This window comes from Onychostoma macrolepis, chromosome 19 (assembly GCF_012432095.1).
Source record: "Onychostoma macrolepis isolate SWU-2019 chromosome 19, ASM1243209v1, whole genome shotgun sequence".
Classification (NCBI taxonomy): domain Eukaryota; kingdom Metazoa; phylum Chordata; class Actinopteri; order Cypriniformes; family Cyprinidae; genus Onychostoma; species Onychostoma macrolepis.
The window spans coordinates 1,688,993-1,713,525 of record NC_081173.1 but is presented as its reverse complement, the minus strand read 5'-3'; the positions used below and the strand labels follow the sequence as shown (position 1 = coordinate 1,713,525).

The 24,533-nt window shown below is 36.4% G+C and overlaps 1 protein-coding gene across 2 annotated transcripts; it reads right to left on the bottom strand.

Annotated features, from left to right (window-relative positions):
* Nucleotides 1–7: 7 nt before the first annotated feature.
* Nucleotides 8–23,941, bottom strand: ints8 (integrator complex subunit 8). Of its 2 annotated transcripts, XM_058753224.1 has the most exons (28): nt 23,784–23,941; nt 19,818–19,953; nt 18,708–18,882; nt 17,619–17,759; nt 16,263–16,334; nt 16,133–16,184; nt 15,626–15,808; nt 14,501–14,608; nt 14,162–14,317; nt 10,316–10,416; nt 9,529–9,670; nt 9,354–9,424; nt 8,531–8,706; nt 8,281–8,411; nt 7,878–7,988; nt 7,086–7,290; nt 5,591–5,712; nt 4,329–4,513; nt 2,936–2,969; nt 2,778–2,837; nt 2,490–2,551; nt 2,287–2,405; nt 1,319–1,422; nt 1,155–1,205; nt 1,005–1,078; nt 862–926; nt 402–445; nt 8–145 (listed from the first exon to the last, which is right to left on the bottom strand). In XM_058753224.1, exons 2-28 carry the CDS (start codon nt 19,945–19,947, stop codon nt 29–31), a joined length of 2,991 nt encoding a protein of 996 aa, XP_058609207.1. In that variant the 5' UTR covers nt 19,948–19,953; nt 23,784–23,941; the 3' UTR covers nt 8–28. The 2 variants fall into 2 exon arrangements, with proteins under 2 accessions (XP_058609207.1, XP_058609208.1); XM_058753225.1 differs by lacking the exons at nt 8–145; nt 402–445; nt 862–926; nt 1,155–1,205 and having other exon boundaries at nt 1,029–1,154.
* Nucleotides 23,942–24,533: the final 592 nt, after the last annotated feature.

The following is a 24,533-nucleotide window of genomic DNA, read 5'->3' as shown; positions in this document are numbered from 1 at the left end:
AAAAAAAAAGCACTCTTTAGGAATTAAATTAAAAGTAGAGTTTAGCCATGGCCTGTAGGAATTTCTTCTTCCTTTTTTGCGCTGCAAGCTGCAGGACTTCCTCTGGATTACTGGAGTTTAACTCTGACTGTCCGATGGCCTTGATCTGTGTTCAAATAGATTAATTAACCATCATTAGCTTCATATCTATGTACTGAGCTGATTTAGTTTCATTGGTGATGGCCAATTGTTCCATCTGAAAGTTAAGCAACTTTTGTACAAATCTTGCTTTGAAACTGCACTGAAATTAAATACTGGTACATATTGTTAGATTGCATTTCTGCAGTATCTGCAATAAATGTTTGAGACACTCAACGTAGCGTAATTGATTCTTGAATCAACAGATAAATGAATCAGCTTACCGCCACTTGTCTTTTGTCACTCTCTCCTCGTTTATAATGAATGTCTAAAGGCAATAGTTATGGTAAAACAATGAACAAGAGAACACCAAATGTGCTGAATAAAGGCTTATTCAAATCTCATTATTAACTCTTTCCCCTTCAAAGTTTTTGAAAAAGTTGCCAGCCACCGCCAACGTTTTTGCTGATTTTCACTATAATTTCATGGAAAAGATGCAGTAGATGGCTTCCATCAGAACTCCCAAAGCTTACACAGGCCTTTACCATTTTCTGGATCGACATTTCTCTCTGTAACATTTAGACAGTTTTCATTTATATGTGGTTAGTGTTGATGATCGCATTATTTTTCATATGCATATGCCCCCTAGCGTATAACAGCGAAAACCTGGAAAAATTTGTGTTTGGCTGAGAAAGACTGATAAAAGGTGTTGGTCTGAGATTGGGTCTTCTTTAAAAAGGATACATGTCAGATATTCCAGAATTGTCACGTCCCAGATGTAATCATAGAACGAATCCATAGAGTCATGACTGATGGAGAAAAAACCATTAGAGTTAGTTTCTGACTTAGTAAAACAGGTATTGATACAGCATGCATTGCGAGCTCACCTGTTTTGCTCTTGTAGAGATTTGAATGCAGTCATGTAGTCCACTTCCCTCAGAAACTGGCAGAGAACAGCCACCTGCAGAGTGCAGACAATAACTTCAGGAATGACGCAGAGCAATCCTCTGAAACCAGACTCGGATGCGGTTTGTTACCTGAGTGTGACAGTTCAAGAGCGAGCAACACTTGATCATTCTCTTCAGAACCTGCAGAAACATTCAGCACATCAGTCCTGACAGCATCCCAGTGACTTCACTACCAAACCAAAAGTAGAAATAAAAGTGTTTTCTTTATTCGTTCATAACTGTGTTCTGCAGACCTGGTCAGTGTAGACGTCAGGAGGAACTGGTTTCGTGAAGTAATCTGAGCACACGGTCCCTGCCTGCAGGTAATAGTGCATCGCTGCAGAATACTGGTTGGTCACTGAAAGAACAAAAGCAGCAAAAATCAAACATGAATTTAGTAAGTGAAAACAAACTAGTGCTGTAAATTAAGTGGTTTTTCACCTGTTTTTACCTTCTACCTGTTCTGCCAAAATTTTACAAGTACTGAATTAATCATTTTAGCATTTGGGCCTATTTAAAACTGAAATTTGACCATGAAAAACAACTTTAAAAAAATGTTTAGGCTTTGTTTAAAAAGATTACCAAACAATGCATCCCTATGAAATATCGTGCATCCGACAGACTAGACCAAGAGTTTTTAATTGCTTAAATGTCAAAACATTTATTCAGGAATTCAAACTTTATTTTCTGAGTAAAGTTATTTGATGATATTTTATGAACATTCCACGTCAGTCTCTGTATAAATAGTTACATATTTCGATGAAAACAAAAGATTGCAAACATTTTATACTTTTGTATGTTTTAGTTACATCAGACTTTGAGTAAATTTAAGTATTATAGCATGAATTTCAATTTAATTGAAGGTTGAACTGCTTAGGGCTGAGACTAAAATCTTAAAAGCTGATATTTACATGCATTACTTAACCATGGCAGTGATACACATCACCAAATGGTAATTAGGCCTCAAAATCACATCATAAATTAATTAGCCCAGTTTACATCTACAACAAAAATAACCACATACACTCATAAAGCGATATATACTAAAAACTGATGAGTATAAACAATTTAACATTAACATCACAAAACTCTGTAAAGCTACTGTGAAACAATGTATTGTTTAAAGTGTTACACAAATCATGTGACTTGAAGAAAAAAACCCTCAGTGATGGATCTCTGCGGTGTGAGTGCAGGGTTTCATTCAGACATAGCTTCAACTTACCAAAGTAAATGTCGGCCTGCGTGCAGAGCCACGACTGATTGTTGGGGTTGAGGCTGAGAGCATAGTTCACCAATTCCTTCAACGTGACCACCACGGCTTCGACATCCACCAACTGTAAACTATATCAACACCACCATCATCATCAGAACATTTCACAGATTTTAACAGGAGCATTTCTTCATCTAATGGCATTTGTGACGTACTTGGCAAGAGATGAAGGCCATATGGAGATATGCTCAGCTGTCACTTCATTCACTATATCATCCTGAGAAAAAAAAAATCATATACATAATGACCTGGAATCTACACAGAAATTAGATTTTCCCGATTTATTACCTATTCTATTGTTATTTGTTTTGTTATTGTTTACATACTTGACTAGTTTATTTTAAGTCATTCTACAGTATGACAAAAAGATAAAACGGCAACCAAAACACCTACAATCTAGTAGAAAATACTGAATAACTTCCTCCACATTGGTTAGCACATACCCGTACAATATTGTGCAGCCGCACAAACAAAGAGATGAGCGTTGTCAAAACCAGCGGCTCCTAAAACCCAAAATCATATCGCAGATTAATACTGGAAGCTCTCTGTATTTACGATAGACTTTTACGTAATGCTTTGTACTTGGAAATGTTATACTTACCCGTAGTTTTTTCATAAAAGTCATGAATTTGCTCCTAAAGCACAAACAACAGAAAATATAACAATGCGTTAACATAACATGGAGAACTAGATAAAAAAAAAAAAGTTCAAGACAAACTTTGAAGTTGCCTTGAGAAAGCAGACCAGAAAGTTTTAAAAGTTGAAGTTGAGTTTTTAAAAAGTTTGACAGTTTTCAGTCTGAAATAGTTTGAAGTTTAAAATAGTTTTAAAGATTAAAGTTTGAATGTTTTGAAGACAATACAGTCTGACATGCTGTGATTATGTTTCTATTAGGGCTGTCAGTCGATTACATTTTTTAAATCTAATTAATTACATGATGTGTCGATTAATTAATCGCAAATAACATTTGGCTGTGAAAATACCCCAAAAAGATTATTTAAAGCTATTTTTGTGTTTAAGTCATAAGTAGACATTACAAATAGTAACTTTAGAAAGAAATATTTTATTTGATTCAACAAAATTTATTATTTAGGCAGCAACGGCCCAACATAAACTATGGAACATGAAAGAAGATCATTTGAGAAACATCTTTTTGCTCACACAATGAAAGTCATTGGTAACTAAAACAGCTTAGTTACCAACAGTCTTCAAAATACCTAATTTTATGTTTCACAAAAGAAAGTAAGTCATTCAGGTTTGATGACATAATTTAAACTTTTTGGTTAAAGTGAACTATCCCTTTAAAGTTTTTTCCCCCCCTTTTTTCTTTTTTTTTAATACTCTAAGAAACTAAATCTGCCAGCAGGTGGCAGTAAATATCTTCTATATTCAGGAATGAAGTAAATGGCTCTCTTTATGAAAGGGCTTTGAATCATTGATTCACACGATTCATTCAGAAACATAACACCACGCAACAATTCTGCTGTGGCTTTATAGGTGATATTTTTGTTGGCAAAACTGAGCAAAAACAGAAAATATTGTGTTTAAAATATAACACAATATTAACTTCTTATTCACTGAACTGTTGTGTGAAATCACATTTGCACTCGGGACAAACAGCACTCTTGTGATATTGCTCTCGCTGCTCGTGTGATATCGCTTAAAACACATACAGGAGCATTTTTGCCACAATATCTTGAATTTTTAGAGTTGTTGCCCTGCATCATATTTGTCAACAGTCAACTGTATGAAATATTAGATGACGTACAGGTCTGGGGGCAGGGCCAGTGTGTTAACTGCGGTAAAATATTTTTATCCCACTATTTTTTCATAACTAATTAATTAAGTTAAGGTGTTAAACTGACAGTCCTAGTTTTTATATATTATATTTCAGACACTGAAACAGGCTCTGTATGTTTTTCCCCCTCAGGAAGTCATCTGAGGCAGGTTTAGAGTTATTCTCTATGTCCTGCAGTAAGTGGCCTCTGTCTCACCGGGGCAGGATGCCCAGCGAGGACTCTCTATGTTTGAGAAGGCTCAGTCGACCGTCACTGGAGCGCTTGTGCTGGCTGGAAACACTGCAGATCAGCACCACCACCTCCCAGAGCTCCTTCGCCGTGCGTCTGCTCTCTTTAGGTCCTGGCAGCTCCTTACAGGTGGACGCTATCAGCTGCCCTAGCTGCATGAAGAACAACACACAAGAGATGATCATCTGTAGGGGGGTGGAAATAATGCATCAAACAATGCAATAATGCATCTCCGAAATTGATGTAAACAGTTATGTTTTCAGAACAGGACAAATCATCTGTCAAAATAGATCTGTGCATTAGTGTGAATGCAGCCTAAAGCTGCCACTGTCTTTGATGCCATCAGTAATAATCAAACAAAAAATCATGCTGAGTAAAAAAGAAAAACCCATAACTATGATTATCTGTGAACTTCTGTATACAGAAAGCACTCTCAAGATACTGAAAGTACTTTATGTTTATCACTAATTGTCTTTTCACCCCTTTATTAGTTTATATTTGCTTATGTTTTGAAGCTATATTTAGTTGGTTAAATTCTTAGCTATTTTTTTTATTCATTATTAATTTGTAATTATTTTAAAAAGTAGCCTGCTTATATAATTTAATAAAAATTCACAAAATAAATTTGATATAAAATGAATATGAAAATGTAAAAATGCTGTAATATTGAAAACTGAGGATGCAACGCATCGTGATATCGAATCAAAGACATGATAATCATAATCGAATCGTGAAACCAGTGACGATTCACACCCCTAACGAGTAGTATATTTAGTAGTAGTAGTAGTAGTAGTAGCATTTTTATTTAATGCCATGTCAGCATCTTAGGCTATTTTCATGGCAAAAACAATAAAAACAGTAAAAAAAAAGTAAAACAAATACAATAAAAACCAACAAACACAAGTTATATTACACAAGATTTTTTACATGAACATATGAAAAAAATTCTACAACTTTTTCTGGCAAAATTATACTAAATAACTCTAAGTGAGTTCACTTCATAAAAGAGTTTTCTACTTACATTAAAAGCTGGACAGGCCAATAAAATGTGTTTCACACCCCTAATGATCTGAGGTAAGAATTCCTACTAAAACACGACTCTACTAGAAAATTAAGAAAATGTGTAAAAGAGAAAAAATGTATTTGAAGCCCATTTTTAAGACCCTTAAGATTTTCACACTATTCATGGCAATGAAGCACCGGAGAGTTTGTGGGGAGAGTGCAGATACCTTTATATATGGGTTGCTGTTGACGAGTGACTGCGGCACCTGCAGCGTCAGATACTCGTTCTCCCTCCAGTTGAGCATGAACACGACACATTCCTCCCCGACGATCTGACGCAGCGGGAGATCTGTGGCCGTGAAGAACACAGTAAGGAATTACAGCATCCTAACCTAAAATATGAATTCCACTTAATCTGGTTTCACTAGAATAAGCACAAACTCAAAGAGCTTAATTTATCAAAGAATAAAGTCAACACATCCACTGTTCCTCAGTTGATCACATCCTGGGCAATGTTGGGAAGTAACTAGTTGCATGTAATGGAATTATGTAATTTAATTACAAAATAATGTACACTTTATTTTAAGGTGTCCTTGTTACAGTGTAATTATACATTTAAGAACTGAGTAATATTAATTAACTACATGTACTTACTATATGGTTAGGGTTAGGATTAGGGTTTAGTTTAAGGTTACTTGCATTCAATTATGCATAATTTATTGTTATTATAAACTTAAGTACATGTAACGTGCAACAAGGACACCTTAAAATAAAGTGTTACCCAAGTTATAAATGTAATTGTAATCAGTTACTGAGAAAAAAATGTGTAATTAAACTAGTTACTTATGAAAATGTTAATGATAACAAAGAGGGTTACATCTGAATATTTTCACACACACACACACACAGGTTTGATTGACATCTTTCATAAATTGCATTGACTGCTCTAAAATATGAGATACCAATGTTTCAGGAGTTTAGGACACAGAATAGGGTTTACGTATATGCTTTATTTTTTAAGATGAACTTTTTTTTCCAAGGCATTGTTAGATGCCAATATTTCCTGTCATAGTTAGAAAGATTTGATTTCAAAAACAGTATCATAGCTATTAAATTATTTCTTGTTATGATCGTAAATCTGTATTTACGACGAACCTCAGAATGATCTCAAAGTAAAGAGATACTAAAGTCTGATTTTGTGGTGCTTGTGCTTTAAAATTTAATTATAATCTTAATTCAAGTGAAGAAGGATTTTGAAAGTGATAGTAATCAGTGTTGAACACTACCGTAAGGTTAACCCTGCCTGCTTTACATGTTTGAAAATGATTAACAGTTGAAAAAATTATGATTTTAGAAAAATCATAAAAAAGTAAATGTAATCAGTTACATTACTTTATTAAATAATTAAAATAGTTACACTACTTATGACATTTTAAATAGGGTAACTTGTAATCTGTAGCCTATTACATTTCCAAAGTAACCTTCCCAACACTGATCCTGAGTAAATTGTCATCAACCTTCAGGCCTAATTCTGCAGAGCAGGATCTTAAATGTCTAAGAGAACAACTGTGTAGGTATTTGCAATTTCCAGTGTCAGATTCATTTATTGTCTGTACAATGTCAGTACATTGCCAGAAGTGAGTGTGAAAGACTTTGCTCTCGTCTATTTTAAGCTAGAAATCATCAGACCTCCTTTCAAGAGAGCAATAGCTGACATAATACCATGTATCCTCATCTCCAGATATCCACGGACCCTGCTGACCAGGTCGGGCGGAGGTCTCTCCATGTTGCCTTCGGCAGCGCCTGCCTCGTGACCTCTGACCTCCATCAACAGCAGCTCGTTGAGCATGACCTGACGCAGCTTAGGAGAAAACTCCGTCACCAGCTCCAGACACGCCGTGAACAGCTGACGAGCGTGTGCAAAATCCTGCAGCAGCCAAAGAGACACACAAAAAAAATGCTGGTTCAAACTACAAACTAAAAGAAAGCTGACATTTGAAACTACAAAATATAAGCCTCGGTATAATCTTCTGTCTCTTCATGTGTAAGAGACTTTGTAATCATAACAGCGTTCATAGAAGGGACAGAGCGGTGTAGAATAAAGGTAAATTATGTGAAAAAAAAAATGCTTTAAAAAAAAAAAACGAAGCATTAACACATGTTAGACTGCACCCCATAAACACAATCAAGCCTAGAAAAAAAAAAGAAAAGTCAACCACCCCTTTAAGTGAAAGTGGTTTAAGACATTAGGGTTTCTGCAGTATGATGCATCTTTTATTGGCATGTAAATGCATATTCTTTTTTAAAAGTGTGCATGTGCATGGAAGGATTAAACAACTAAAAGTAACGCAAAGGTTTAGATAAAGCTGTTTGCTGATCTAGATGACGGTGTTCCAGGCACATCACTAAAATAGTGCAATCAACATGAACATTTCTTTTGTGTCTTTAGCAGCTTTCTGGGGTGCATATAGGCATACTGAATCATGTGGAAGTGAGTCTTGTTCAGATACACACCTTTATACTGATGCAGTGCAGACCCTTGGCCATAAGGATGTACACCAGGTCTCGTGTCAGGTTGTCTTTTATTGCTAGTATGACGTTTACATAGTCAACAGGAACCTCCCACTACAGGAAAAAATACATTTGCAAGAAGTCACAGGTCAACAACTATAATTTATTATATACATTTATTCATAAATAAGCATTTTTTTCATGAACTGATATTGCAAATCACTCAAATAAATTATTAGTTAATTTACTGTAAAACAAAATCCTGTATAAGAAACACTGATTCAGTCTGTTACTCAATCAGCACTAATTAAAGACAGAGGACTAGATTATCTACATCGTTTCATGTTTTAAAATGAGGCATGATGGAATTAAAAACATAATGTGACCTCTGATGGTCTTTCCTGACCTTACTATTAACCCTCCAGAAGGGTCGTTCGGAGATCCCATGCAGCTCGATGAGGATTTGTCGGATGTGTCGAGGATCCAGTGACAGAATGAGCTGCTGTTCAAGCTGACTGATATTCACACTGGCAGACGCTGGTGAGAACAAAACACAAACATCACATCAGCCAACAGCAAGAACAGTTCTCCAGGTGATGAAATATTCATGTAATTCATATGGTCATGATTAAACGACTGTTTCCTCCAGGATGTACCAGATATATCGTAGAACGAGGGCAGTGGTTTAGCACTGAGGTTGACTGTGGCTGAGCTCTTCCTTATCTGCTCCATCAGGATCTTCTTCTCCTCATCTTGAAGGAGTTCCGTGAAGAGTTTATGAGATGAGACCATGAAGGCCAGAGAAACATCTTCCAACCTGTTACAAACTGTCCTAGAAAGCAAATTAACAGCTATGCGTCATGGAACCTTTGCAGTATAGTATTTGCACACAATAATACAATTTAAAATAAAACACAATAGCAAAATCCAATTATGATTAAGTAAACAAAAACCAAAAATCACACAAAAAAAAAACGTTAAACGTTAACGTAAAAACGTTAAAAAGAACAGCACTCAGAAACTTTACTATCAATTTTTATCAATTTAACATGTCTTTGCTGAATAAAACTATTTATTTCTTTCAAAAAAGTAAAAAATAATAATAATATTCTATATATATATATATATATATATAGAAAACCGGTATTTTAAATTGCAATGACATTTCACAACATTACCAATTTTTGTATTTTTCACCACATTAATGCAGCCTGGATAAGCATAAGAAACTTCTTTAAAAGCATTAAGTCTTCCTGAACCCAAACTATTTCTTTAATCTAAAATCCAATGATGATACATGATATAAAAATAAAAATATTCCTGTTCATGCAGATTGCTGCAGCATTTCCCCTCCCCCATGTGAAATTCACTTCAAATCTACCCTTGAAAAGCATGTGAAAGCAAAGAAAAAGACATGTGAACCTGATTAGTCAAAAGTCTGGCAAGGTGAAAAGTTTTAAAAAATGTAAGTGTGCTCACTTGATGAAAATAGCCATTTTCCTCTTGCTTGTTTCAGACCTGTGCTCCTTATCCAGGGACCTTGTACACACCTGGAGAGAGAGCAATAGACAGCACTTTACTTCATCAGAAAACCATGTGAACTAGATCAGTTTAGGGAACAGTATATGATTCAGTGATGCAGCAGGGTTTATACCTCCAGCAGAAAATTGATGGTGTTTTTGCTGGGTTTGAGGAGCAGCTGATGGAAGGACACACTGAGGACGCCACCCTCCAGTGCATCTCTCACTGCGTTACACACACACAGTTTATGACACACTTCCTCTAGAGCCCTGTCCCTGTCATTTAAAACACACAGACATTATATTAAAGGAATATACAACAAGCTCTATAGACAGTGTGTGTGGCATGTCATTTACCACATATTGGCTTACCTCTCTATTTGATAAACAAAAAGATTATAGTAAACCACTTATAATGGAATTCTATGAGGAAAGAGTTTGTAAGCAAAATATACTACAGCTTTGATTACAATAATTCTGTAAGAATTTTGTAGAAGGAAAACAGGTTTGTATCTACTTATTTTATTCACCAGTGTTTGAACCATTAAAGAAGGGGGTAGGGGAAATGTCTGTATTTAATTTCTCGCTTAAAAAGGGAAAAAGGGATGGAGGCAAGAGTACACAGATCTTTTATACTGTACTGTCAAATGCTGCAATCTGCATGGTCGCTTTTTGCTTGCTAGGCTTTCATTGAGGTCACAAGAAACTTAAGCTGTGATCACAAGAAATCAACGTATGTAGTGATCAATCGAAAATAAGAAAGAAAAATAATAATAATCCATCGCCTCTTTGGGCTTCAGTGAAACACATTCCATACTGAGGAACAAGTCTGAACATTTTTGTGGAGATAGATGGTGATAGATTTAAACCCTAAATACACATACAATCATCCATTGAGCATCTAAATAGCATCTCACTCACCCTTGTAGAAGCTTGTGCAACAGCTCTAGCTGAATTGAATGTCTGAAGCTGTTGGGTAGACTGAGTGTAACGTTGTCTCTGATGAAGGCCTCGATCAATGCCTACAACATAAAGACAGTAAACAGAGACAGTAACGGTTACTGTTATACAAATTCACATTCCACCAACTGCACAATCATGTCAAGCTCCAGTCAATGTGTGGCTGAGGTCTATATAGGTTATAGGAGGAACCAAAACTCAATTATGCAGATTTTTGTCTCTACAGTGGACTTGACCTTTTACCAACCAGAAATGTTTCTTATAAGCAGTATAATATTTATTATAAACAGTATGCAATGATAGAGAGTGCTGCCAGGGTGGAGTATGAAATATGCTCTATGTTGAATGGTTCAGCATACACCAAAAACAAAACGCTAGATAAACATTTTATGACATATCCCAAAAACGTTCAAGCTGGCAGTTATCAAACCCTTATTTAAAAAGCCCCAGCTAGTCCCATGAGAAGTGGTTAATTATAGAGCAATCTTAAATCTCCCATTTATGTCTAGTAGTAGTGTTGCCCTAACCAACTTAATTTCTGCAGAACCGTTTTCTGTGAAGAGTTTCCTATCCAATTGCTACCAGTTTGTTTGTGTTAAGTGTGGGATGCAGTACGGAGTACCACAGGGTTCAGTATTAGGTCCTCTACTATTCTCTTTGAATATACTTCTCTTGGGAGAGGTAACCATGGCATTAGTTTACACTTATGCAGAAGATACTCAGCTTTATATTTCCTCCAGTCCTACCTCATTAGACCTTTATCACACTTCCTATATCCGGTAAGTGAAGCAGTGTCTCGCCACTTCCGGTCCCATCAACGCAATCAAAACTAATGGGCGAATCCTCTCTTTCCTTTCTCGCCGGTGTTACTGCAGCGTACCTGGCTGCTTTCATTCTAAACAACGATACACTGCCTCAGTTTTCACGATTTCCTGACACAACACGAATTGAGGAAAGCATGGATGAGACTGATGCGGAGAGATGAAGGTCCTTCTAAAATATTATGCGGAGAACGTTTGTGCCTAGTATGCATTTCGAAACTGAGGATGTTTAGGGCTACATGATCTCATATATTCCATCTGCTGAAATGTTCCTATTAATATATTTCCCTTCCAAATGTGCATTCTGAATAAAAAAAAATCCCAACTAACCTGCTGCAGTCAAGTTCGTCTTTTCATTAACAATGTTTTTCTGATCATGTTTCATACCGGATTACATTTTTAAAATGAATTTGACTAAACACCCTTACAAAAATTAACCATGGTTTTATTATAGTAAAAAATTTAGTAACCATGTTTGTTTGTCTTGTTTTCGAACTGATTTCCATTTGTATTACCAAAGTTTTACTACACATACCATGGTTGAACTATGGTTAGCAAAACCATGGTTAATTTTCGTAAGAGCAGTATAAAATAGATGAATGAATGCTCCGAAGTTACCTTAAAGGGTCCCACTTTATATTAGGTGGCCTTAACTACTATGTACTTACATTTAAATTAATCATTTGGCACAATGCACTTATTGTGTACATACATGTGTTTACATTGTACTTATAATTTTAAAAATACCTATATGTAATTACATCTGTAATTAATTTCTGTAATTACATTTATAATTACACTGTTGACCCATCCCTTACACCTTAACCCACGCTTAAACCTACCCATACCACCAAACCTGCCCCTAACCTTACCCGTATCCCACCTCAGTAGCAGCAAAAGTGTTTTGCAATACAATATGAACACAGTAAGTACATTGTACTTGTGTTTTTATGTAAGTAAATAGTAGTTAAGGCCACCTAATATAAAGTGTGACCCCTTAAAGAAATTTAACAATGTTAAACATTTAGGCTAATTAATCTTAAACAGTATAACGCATTGACAGTGTGACTTTGAATATTAATTAAGAATTTTGGCATAAATACGTGAATTGCAAACAGTGAAATGACTGTGAAAAATAACAGAATAATGACTAAAATTTAATACAAATGAATAAATATGTTCAGATCTTTTTCATCAGGTCTCGCACACACTGCAGCATCGCAGTCGCTATTAAACGAGCACTGTGTGGTGAAATCATCACGCATATTTGGAGCCACGGATTACATTGGATTAAAACTATAAGTTCCGTTGAGTTTGGAAAATTCTGTGCACAGTAATCATCAGAATATCTTTTCACATGTTTCTGAAAATGACCGGATTTTGAAATCATCCTGCAGATGCTCATTTTAACAGGCGTTTATTCAACTAGGTGACTACAGCACATTGAAAAATATACATAACCGGAAAAATCGACACACTGCTTCGACAAGCACTTCTGGTAATCAATTCCGCTGTGATAAAGGTCTATTTATTTTCCAAGTTAGCAGATGCATTAGTAATATCAAAGACTGGATAGCTAGTACTTTAATACTTCTGAATTCTGACAAAACAGAGGAATGCATTAGTTAGTTAGTCTGGAAACCTCTGAACATAAGATAATAAAACAATGTTTGTGATGGATTTGTGGTTACACAGACTTCCACAAATAAGAACCTTGTCTGATAGAAATCTTTGCTTTGACAATCATATTTCCAATGTTATTAGAGGATTTGTTCCACCTTATAAATGTTGCTACACTAAGATATGCTCTCTGTTTCTGATGCTAAAAAGCTCATGTATGCATTCAAGACCTTAATACTGAAAAGTCTAACCAAATTCTGCAGGATTACTTGAAAACTACAGGCAGGCATGTTTGATTCTTTTCCATTTGGCTCCTAAACTACAGACCAGCCATTGTTTAGGACTCACACTCTCTCAGTTTACAAACTAAGGCCTATTTTTTTTATTAGTCCAGCATACACCTATTTAATTAATTCATACCTCACTGTTATTCTTCATTATTCAGGTTCTCTGGAACTGAAAACATCTCTCATATACTACAAGTCTGCTCCAAATTATTTAACATGATCTAGTCTTTTGCATTTCTTCCTATCCTAAGGATACATATCCAGCATATCCAGCTCTGGCCTGGCTTGATGTTGCTCTTTGATGCAAAGGGCATCTCTACGATCAGTGTCTGCATCTACTCAGTCTTCTTTAATAAACTGCACAGAGAATGAACTACTCCTGCTTCCAGATGTACACTACACCTAGCTGATGAACCATACTGTTCAATCCTGAATGGCTTGCCATAGATGCAAACTCTTAAATATTTGAACTGACAAATGACTAACTTCAGTTCACATCTACTATATGTATATGTAATTTTTCCCACATACATACTGTACAGTACACTCACATAAAGTGCCATGTACTATACAGCAAATCTCAACTGTTTCATCATTTATATTGTCACCAAACTATCCTATCACTCAGCTCTAAACTGCTAAATGTGGACTATCATGTATTATTAATAGGATGATTAATAAAATACATAAAACATATGTAGAATAATAGAATATAATAAAGGTATATAGCATTATGAATTTCTGTAAAGCTGCTTTAAAACTGTATGTATTGTGAAAAGCACCGTACAATGAAAAAAATTACTTAACCATGTCACTCTTATTAAATAAAAAGGTATGATTACCACATGACTTAATACATCAGTTAAAACTGCTCACTTAGACTTAATTAGTAAGTCTTACTATGTATGTACTTAGTATGAGACTTACTAAAAAAAGCAATATACTATAAATCTGTGGGAAGTTTGTGTGGAAGGCTTATACTAAAGTTCAGGAGAGCCGTTTTAACCTTTGTCTTGCAATCGGAAAGGTTTTTAATCAATAAGAGCACTATTTAAATGGTAGTGAGAGTTGTTGCTGACCCCATAATTGCGGTTCCTCATGAAGCAGCTGATCTGGCCGTAGGGTGTGTGCTGGCTCTCGCTGGGGTCCGAGGCTTCGGTGAGGGTTTTGCAGGCGCTCCAGTATCCAGCCAAGCGCTGCTCATCCACACAACAGAGAGACGCAGAGGAATCCAGCTGCCATCAGACACAGCGACAAAAACAGTCACGACTGAGAAATGCATGTGGATTATCTCAACAGTCCTGGATGCTGATTGGTCAATACAGCATTTCAGCTGTGTCATGAAGGTGAGTAAATAATGACAGCATGTACTATTTTGAGTGAAGTGTTCCTTTAATTTAAAAACCTTAAAGACCCACCTTTGTGAGCAGCTCTCGTGCCATTCTGAAGTGTTCTCTGGCTTTCTCATACACTGAAGGGTCAGAACAGCCTTGCTGGAAGTAAATGCCTCCTAAATCGTAATGCACCTGCCAGATATTAATTATAGTTCACTTTTAGAGGAAGAATTAACCCAAAAATGAAAATTTGCAGGAAATATCCTCAACCTCAGGCCATCCATGATGTAGAAGAGTTTGTTTCTTCATGGGAACAGATTTAGAGCAATAAAAACATCACAATAATCCACACGACTCTTCATATATACTTTAAACCATCACATCTAATGAAAATGCGAGTCCATAATCCATAATAACGCTTGCTCCAGTTTTGCACTCTTTTTGCTTGCAAACATTGTTTGATCTGTGCATATTTTAGCAATATATTTTAGTAATTTAGTAGTAAAGTTAAAAACATCCTAATGATTTATTTCTTATAAAAAACACACAGCTTTCACAAGATGTTAATTGTTGGACTGGAGTTCTGTGGATTATTGTGTTGTTTTTATCAGCTGTTTGGACTCTCGTTCTGACGGCACCCATTCAAGTGAGTGATGCAAGGGATGGAATGCTACATTTCTCTATTTCTTTTTCGAATTAAGAAACAAACCAGAGATGCAAACAGGTAAGGGGGAAGGTGCAATCATTGCGCGGATCGGGGGCATGCTCCACACCGAGTTTCTTTTAAAGATATTTGCTGATTAGACGGCAATGTTGACCTAAAATGCAAAATGTTTGCCCTCACATCTCAGACCTCAGATACATAAAATATGACCCTTTTTAGACATAGCTTTTAAAGTAAAGAGTAAAGAAAATACTACACAAAAATTTTGGAACAACCAAAAAAATTACAAACACTTTCACTCTCATTGGAATCAAGCAAATCTCATAGGTGACCTATTTTGATCTCAGAAAAGTGACTTGTCACTGAAAGGTGAGGAGTTTGCACCTATGCATCTACTTCTTGGATGGCCTGAGGGTGGGTAAAATTTCAGCAAATTTTCATTTTTGAGTGAACTACTCCTTTAATAACAGAACAGATCTTCACATGATAAAGGAGCACATTCCAGCAGAGTTAACTAGAGTGATTTATTTCCCTGTAGGACACACCTGACAGTGCAGGTGATCGGCGCTGATGCGCAGTCCTGCGGTGGACGACTCGGTCTCTCCATTGGCTGTACTGGGATCAGCAGCCAGCAGGTCTAGGGTTCGAGGCGTGTGGATGTAAAAGTCTTTTTTAATGTTCAGGGCTCCTTCTAACACCGTGATAGAGTCTGCAGCCTGTTCTCTGAGCTGAGGAGCACAGCGTTAAACAAGAAACAGGGCTACGATGAGCTTTCTTAGAGAATAAAAACGCCATTTTGAAGAGTGACATTAGACATTGATGAAAGTTAAACAATAAAACACATCAATCCTTTGTCCTTAATCAAACATGGCATCGTATTACGTCTCACTGCTTCTTTTGCTGTTAATCTGTTGCACTGCGTACTTCTTTTGAATCCGTAATGCAATATTGTGTGAAACTCTCCTTTTAAGTTATTTATTTTTTTACAACCCAAAGCTAGAGCAATCAGATATCAGTATATAAAATCATAAAATCACACATTTCAGTCATACCACACTCAGTATGTTCTCAGTCAGTTCTTTTTCCTGCTGCACCAAACTCAACCTACAGAACACAAAACACTATTAGCGCTTAAACGGCACACAACACAAAAAACTGACAGCCCTGTTATCCCTTCCTTACAGATTCAGCTGATGTGGACCAGGTTTGGTCTGTTTCTCTGGAAAGCTGCTCAACACAATGGTACGAATGGCCCTATTGAGACAAAGATCATATTACACTGTTAACACAACACTACACTTTAAGCAACAGTAAAAGAAGTGAATTTCTTTGTCTACTTGATCTTCATTGATTCTGCATTATAGATATATATTAGTGCTGTCAAACGATTAATCGCATCCAAAATAAACCTTTTGTTTACATAATAAATATACACAGTACGCACTCATATATTATGTATATATAAATACAAACACATGCATGTATATATTTAAAAAATATGTTACGTTTATATATTAAATATATTTATATATAATATAAAATATAAACAAATGTATATACCTGTAAATATTTTCAAAATAAATACTGTATGTGTGTGTGCATTTATATATACATATAAATAAACAGTACTTATACATATATTATGTAAACAAAATTTTTATTTTGGATGCAATTAATCGCTATTAATCGTTTGACAGCACTAATATAGATATAGTAAAGATGTACAGCAGAGAGGCAGTTACATCGTAGGTGTGTATTTTTTTTTCAAAGGTTCAAAAGACCAATGAAGTTAATTATTCTGCTTATGTCAATGGTTACAACACAGAGACGTGGTTCAGATTTCAAACACTCTATTTGTCAACCAGAGTCAAGCATTCAACAGCCTCATGGTATAATATGATGTGCCAATAATCAATATAATTAATCGCAAATTAATCACACATCAGTTTTGGCTGAGAAATTTTCCCCAAAAGATTATTTCAAATCATTGAGAAAGACAAGGAATAAATATTTTGATTCAGCATTTTAAATAGTTATTAATTGTTTTTTTAAATGAATACTGAAATATGAAATGTTTAAAAAAATAAATAATAATACTCTCAATATAAATCTAAAACTACCAGTAGGTGGCAGCATGTCACTGTTTAAATGAGTGAGAAATTCATTTCTACCAATTAGTTCAAACGGCTAACTCATTCAGAACCTAAGCAAGTGACTGTTTTTATGTTTTATTTTTTTCCATAAACCTCTCATTTCAAAGGCTGTGCCCTCCAGGTTGCATTGTAGGCCGCATACAGCACTGAGGAGGTCTCATTTCAGAGAAGTAATCATTACAAAATTGACTGTAATTCCTCATGAGGCATAACCTACTGTCATTTCTTTCTAACTTGGGAATATAATGGAAACTTTTCTGAAATTAGACGGTCTCAATGATGTATGTGGCCAACAAATGTGATCTCCGGAGGACGTCAGCCACAGAAATTACAAAGTTTACCTAAACCGGCGTAAACTATGACACAGTTGCACCGTCACACTGACCATCTGTTGTAGATGAGCACGGCCATGGCTGTGGTGGGCGGCAGGGTGGACAGATCCAGATCTACGTGCTTAACTCCAGGAGGAACACGACTGACGCACAGAAGCTCATTCAGTAACATATTAAGCACAGGGATGGTCAAACTGTCAATCAAACAAAGACAAAAAGAAGAAATCAGACAAGATGTACTTCCTTGAATATCCACATTTTACAGGGTTTCTACAGATATGAACAAGTGAAATATAAGACTTTTTAAGACCTTTTTAATACCCCTTATATGAAATATATATATATATATATATATATATATATAAACTCAACCTGTAATGTAAATACACATTATATTACATACATATGTAATATTTCATGTGTTTAATGTAAGAAAAAAATAATCGCTGTCATAAATGATATTTATTACTACGATATACAGTGAACTTTTCATATCAGCAGACAATATTCCCCACAAAACTACCACATCACCAAGATTTTTGGTGATGTAAACAATTATTCTGAAGCAATATTTTCATCAGTGTTCTCTCAGCTGTTACATACTTAAATCTGCATATTTTTATTTACCTTTATAAAGGCCTTTTTTTGAAACTTTTTAAATGTATGCATCACCTTTCATGTCAAATTATTACAATTTATCAATAAATTCTATAAGGCTGTTATCAGTCAGATTAAATTATTTACTCTGCAAAATTACAACTGCAATAAATAATAATAATAATAATAATAAATTTTAGCAGTAATGTGACCAAAAATATTTAATATTTTAAGGCTTTTTAAGGACCTGTGGACACCCTGTTTTATAAAAAAAATATCCATGTCCAATTGTCCAACACAATTTTTACATTTTCTTAAGAGAATGTAAGTGGAGTTTGCCTGTGCAAAAAAAATATTTTAACGGTCAGGCATTGCTTTGTGGCTGTTCTAAATTTGTGTTTTAGCACATTGCTGAATGGCTCTTAGCGTGTCAATGTGGTGGTTGCTAATAAAAAATAAAATTAAATGCAAAAAACGTATATTTCAGGTAATACAGAGAATCAGTATTATATCAGTATTAATATCAATGTTGTATCATCACTCACCCTTTCTCTAGTAGGTTCAAATTCCAGGTCAGGTGCGCAGCAACCTTGAGGGCCATTAACTTCAGTGTGCGGTTCCTTCGGTTGTCCACTGGCGGCTGAACCTGGTTCTGCTCATTCACAGACGGTTTGGAGGCTTGCTCAAGAAACTGAACGATGAGCTGAACAGGAGACGGATCTGTGGAAAAGCATTTAAAAATTAATTCTGAAGCTTATCTCAGGAAACCAAGAACTCATGGAAAAGCATTTGCAGCCGATTTTACTTCTGTAATGTGACACATATCCCAGCGAAACAGCACATTCAGATTTTATCCATGCACAGATTATGAAGACATGCTACCAAGTTGAGCTTAAAATAATATACAGCACACTTATTACTAGGACAGCCCTCTGGCATAACCTCAGCCTTAGAAAAATACTTGTATTTACTTCAGTCAATATGTGACCCTGGACCACAAAACCAGTCTCAAGTCGCTGGGGTATATTTATAGCAATAACCAACAATACATTGTATGGGTCAAAATTATCGATTTTCTTTTATGCCAAAAATCATTAGGATATTAAATAAAGATCATGTTCCATGAAGATATCTTGTACATTTCCTACCGTAAATATATCAAAACTTAATTTTTGATTAGTAATATGCATTGCTAAGGACTTCATTTGTTCAACTTTAAATGCGATTTTCTCAATATTTTGATTTTTTTTGCACCCTCAGATTCCAGATTTTCAAATAGTTGTATCTCGATATTGTCCTACCCTAACAAACCATACATCAATGGAAAGCTGATTTATTCAGCTTTCAGATGATGTATAAATCTCAATTTAAAAAAACTGACCCTTATGACTGGTTTGTGGTCCATGGTCACATATAAGTCATGATAATATGCAATCACCTTCAAACAATGTAAGAGGATTTGTTTGTTTTCCTGACATTTTGTTTATTTATGTGTCCTGTCACCGTTTCATAAACTGAATATTTTACAGTTCTCATAATAACATGAAAGAGCTCTAACGCTGTGTTTTGGTAATGCATCCGTCAGTTGAACTACAATAGAAATCACGATACGGCTTGGTGCACTCGGTGGTGACTCCAGGGCATGAGACAGATACCTGGATGAGGGCCCTGCAGGTGCTGCTCCAGGAGCGATGGATCCAGCAGAAACTCGAACCAGGAGGCCTGCGGCGGGGTGCAGGGTCGACTGCCGCTCACTGCCACGCGGTCTGCAGCCTCAGCGCTCATACTGACCTGCAGAAAACATCAGCATTCAGCACATAAACCACAGTGATATGAAGGTTACTTCGGAAATGTAACAGGTTACAAGTTACACTATTTAAAATGTAATAAGTAGTGTAACTATTTCAATTACTTAAAGTAATGTAACTGATTACGTTTCTAAAATTATAATGTTTTCAACAGTTAATCATTTTCAAACATTTAAAGCAGACAGGTTTACTGAACCTGTATTTATTATTGAAAGCATTATAATTTATGTCTAAGGTATTGCATATACATGTATTTTTATTATTTTTAGCCTATTTGTTTTTATTTATTTACGTATTTATATCTATTTCTTTCTTTATTATTATTTTTTTCTTTCTTTCTTTGTGAGTGCGTGTGAAGTCTGAGACAATGTTGTTTGTTTGTTGTTCTGTGTTGTACTCTGAAAAATCCTTAAAATAGGAGGCAGGCAGGTTTAACATTACAGAAGGACTCTGTCAGACTTTTAAAATCCCTCTTCACTTAAATTAAGATTATAATAATTTAATATTAAAGCACAGCAACCACAAAATCAGACTTTAGCACCTCTTGAGATCATTCTGAGGATAAATCATAAGATAATAGTTTAATAGCCATGATACTGTTTTTGAAATCAAATCTTTGCGTAAAACACTGGCACAGTTAATCTTTAAAAAAATAAAGCATACATTCATATACACATATATATATATATATATATAAACTCAAGTAGGAAATAAAAACAGTTATCGAATAAGCATGAGTCCTATTCTGTGTCCTAAAACTCTGAAACATTGGTGTCTCATATTTTAAAGCAGTCAATGCAATTTGACAATTTGACACTTACTTTTCAATTACACTGAAACTGTGACTGCTTGCATCAAAAAGTGCATAGTTGATGTGACAGTCACCAAGACCATCACCACACGTGCCAACCAGAAGCCATGGATGACAGCAGAGGTTTGTGGGCTGCTAAAGACCAGAGATGAAGCATTCAGATCAAGCAGCCCTCAAAACAGCAAGAGCCAATCTGTCTCATTGCATCAAGAAGGCAAAACATCAGTATGCTAAAAAAAAAAAATCAACAACAATTTCAGCGACAGTAAAGACACTCGGACCCTGTGGCAAGCCATTCAGACCATCACTGACTACAAGGCCCCGCCACAGGCCAGTGACGATGACACATCCCTACCAGAGGCACTCAACCACTTCTACTCACGATTTGAGATACAGAACGACACACCTGCACAGAAACTACCCACATCTCCAAACGACCAGGTACTCTGTCTCTCCCCAGCCGATGTAAGGAAGACCCTATCCAGGATTAACCCACGAAAGGCTGCGGGCCCTGACAACATACCTGGACGTGTACTGAGAGACTGTGCTGCACAGCTGACGAATGTCTTAACAGACATCTTCAACATCTCGCTGAGCCAGGCAGTCATCCCCACGTGTCTCAAATCCACCTCCATAATCCCAGTACCAAAGAAGTCACATGTGTCCTGTCTGAATGACTATCGTCCCATAGCACTGACCCCGATCATGATGAAGTGCTTTGAGAGGTTAGTCATGCATCACATCAAATCCAGTCTCCCAAACACGCTGGACCCATTCCAGTTTGCATATTGTCCAAACCGTTCCACGGACGATGCAATATCCACCACTCTCCAGGAACAGAAAGACCCCTATATAAGAATGCTGTTCATCGACTTCAGCTCAGCATTCAACACAATAATCCCACAACAACTAAACCTGCTGGGCCTTAACACCTCCCTCTGTAATTGGATCCTGGACTTTTTAACTGCAAGACCTCAGTCAGTCCGTGTCGGTCGTAACACCTCCAGCACTACCACACTGAGCACAGGGGCCCCACAAGGCTGTGTGCTCAGCCCGCTGCTCTTCACGCTGCTGACCCACGACTGCACTGCCAAGACCAGCTCCAACCACATCATCAAGTTTGCTGATGACACAACTGTGGTAGGCCTCATCAGCAACAACGATGAAACGCACTACAGAGAGGAAGTGGCACAACTGAATGGTGTGGTGCTAACAACCTGTCCCTCAATGTGGGTAAGACAAAAGAGGTTGTGATGGACTTCAGGAGAAACTCTGTTGACCACCCCCCACTGACCATCGACAGCTCAACCGTGGAGAGAGTCAGCAGCACTAAATTCCTGGGGGTGCATCACAAAGGATCTCACCTGGACCACCAACGTCACGTCACTCAACAAGAAGGGACAACAGCGCCTCTACTTTCTCCGTCGGCTGAAAAGGGCAAGTCTCCTCCACCCATCCTCACCACCTTTACAGGGGACCATTGAGAGTGTGCTGACCAGCTGCATCACTGTCTGGTATGGGAACTGCAGTGCTGCTGACCGCAAGACCCTACAACGGACAATGAACACTGCTGCAAAGATCATTGGTGCCCCTCTTCCCTCCATCCTGGATATTTTCCTTGCACGATGCTCCAGCAAGGCCTCCAGCATCGTGAAGGACCCCACCCACCCTCCCACAACCTCTTCCAGCTTCTGCCATCAGGAAAAGGTACCGGAGTATCAAAGCTCATTCTGTCAGATTGCTCAACAGCTTCTTTCCCCAGGCTGTGAGAGCTCTTAACTCCAATCTCCCTGTCCCCGCTCTGAAACCATGAACACCTCAGCCCCCAACTCATAAATAACTATTGACAAATTTCTCCTAAGTGCAATTCTGAGTGTGCTACACACAGGTGAGTGGGCTATACAAACCACCTGTAGTAACGCACTCGGCACACTAGACACTTTCTATAAACACTCCCTGCAACAAAGACTCAATAAGATAATATATGTTTACTTGAATATTGCACTACAAAATAATGTTTACTGGAGCATTGCACTACTAAATCTTTTGCTCTATGCGCTGCTTCCCACAAAATTTACAAAATATTTGTACATGAAATTGTGCAGAAAATATATATCTCTTTAGCACAATTTAATGTACAGTATTTATGTAAAGTTATTGTACAGTCTCAGTTTGTGTATGTGTAGTCAACTAGGTATAGTAGTTATAGTATATGTATAGTCAGATGGTTAAACTGTTGTATAGCTCTATTGTTTTTCCTATATTTGCATTGTTGTATGTTTATCTTATGTTTAACTAGTATGTAGCACCATGGTCCTGCGAGACACGACATTTCGTTCCACTATATGTCCACACATGTAGCAGAATGACAATAAAGCTCAACTTGACTTGACAATTTATGAAAGAAATCAATTAAACCTGTGTGTGTGTGTGTGTGTGTGTGTGTGTGTGTGTGTGTGTCTGTAAATATTCAGATGTAACCCCCTTTGTAATCGTTAACATTTTTATAAGTAACTGTCATTTAATTACACATTTTTTCTCAGTAACTGTAACTGATTACAATTAACGTTACATGTATTTTGTTATTAAATTACGTTATTCCGTTACATGTAACTACTTACTCCCCAACACTGATAATAGCTCTGCCTCAAAACACAGCGAACCGATGCCCTAAACAGTGTTATTGTTATGTTATAGACCTGTTATTGTTTAAGTGCGGAATGTATATGATGCCCAGAAATGCTGTCTAGGTAGGTAGCTCACAAGGATTTGGCACAGAGTGAATATCAGGTTCAACATTTTTGAGCTTTTCATTGCAGTCATATTATTTCATTACGGTTTAGTCACCGATGATTATTAACGATAGTAATATTGGTGTCAGTAATGTTCAAATTTAATATCAGGCTCGTGTTAACTGTTTAGATGTGAGCTCAATGTTACTCTTTGGTCACTATAGTCCCACTGAAAGACGCAATTTTATAATTTCCTGTATTATCACTCACCGGTTTGCACGTCTGAATCAATAACACGACAGATATCACAAACAGCTTCTATTAACGTGAAGAGTTGTGTTCCCCAGACGCCATAGTAGTGTGTTTCTTCATCGTAGCGGATCTGTGAGCGGCTGCGCGACACAGCGCCGCTTACTGTCCAGGCGCAGAACACAGCGCGCATGGTTTACTTCTTCTTCTTTAGTTTTTAGTGAATATAAATTTACGAACTCAAGTGGGGAACAATAAATAATATGCATATGAAAATATACACACTTTTCATATAATTAAATCTAGTCGTAAATAAATGTCCGTGCACACTAAACAGCAAACAATTATCAAAAACTTTCTTTAACCATTAAGGGGGTTGCGAGAAAGGATAAATAAATAAATAGTACAATTCTTTAAAAGTCTTAAAATGAAAGAGACATAGTTTTACATAATTCACCAAGTGGTTGATTCTTAGTAGAGCGCATAATTTTGGAACGAATATACGTATAATTTCGAGGATAGAAAATATTTTAGACACATATTTGCTCAAAATGGCACATATTAAAAATTTATTAATTAATTAATTTAGTTTTGGTATATTTAAGTGTGTGTTATAATATATGTTATGTTAATTATGTTGATTATTTCAATAAGACATCCATAAAATACAGCCTAATTATTTGTGTGAAGCAGGTGGCGAACAGCATTTAAGACGTAGAATTAGTTGATTACTTGAATACAGTTCTGCAAATTCATTTCTTCTTCTTCTTC

Bases quoted from the DNA above. Each gene is read 5' to 3' on its own strand.
- ints8 (XM_058753224.1), bottom strand. From the start codon at position 19,947: ATGAGCGCTGAGGCTGCAGACCGCGTGGCAGTGAGCGGCAGTCGACCC. The intron at 2,838-2,935 runs GTAAGTATAACA...TTTGGGTTTTAG, and splicing joins CTTTTATGAAAAAACTACGG to GAGCCGCTGGTTTTGACAAC. The intron at 446-861 runs GTATCCTTTTTA...TATTGCCTTTAG, and splicing joins AATTCTGGAATATCTGACAT to ACATTCATTATAAACGAGGA.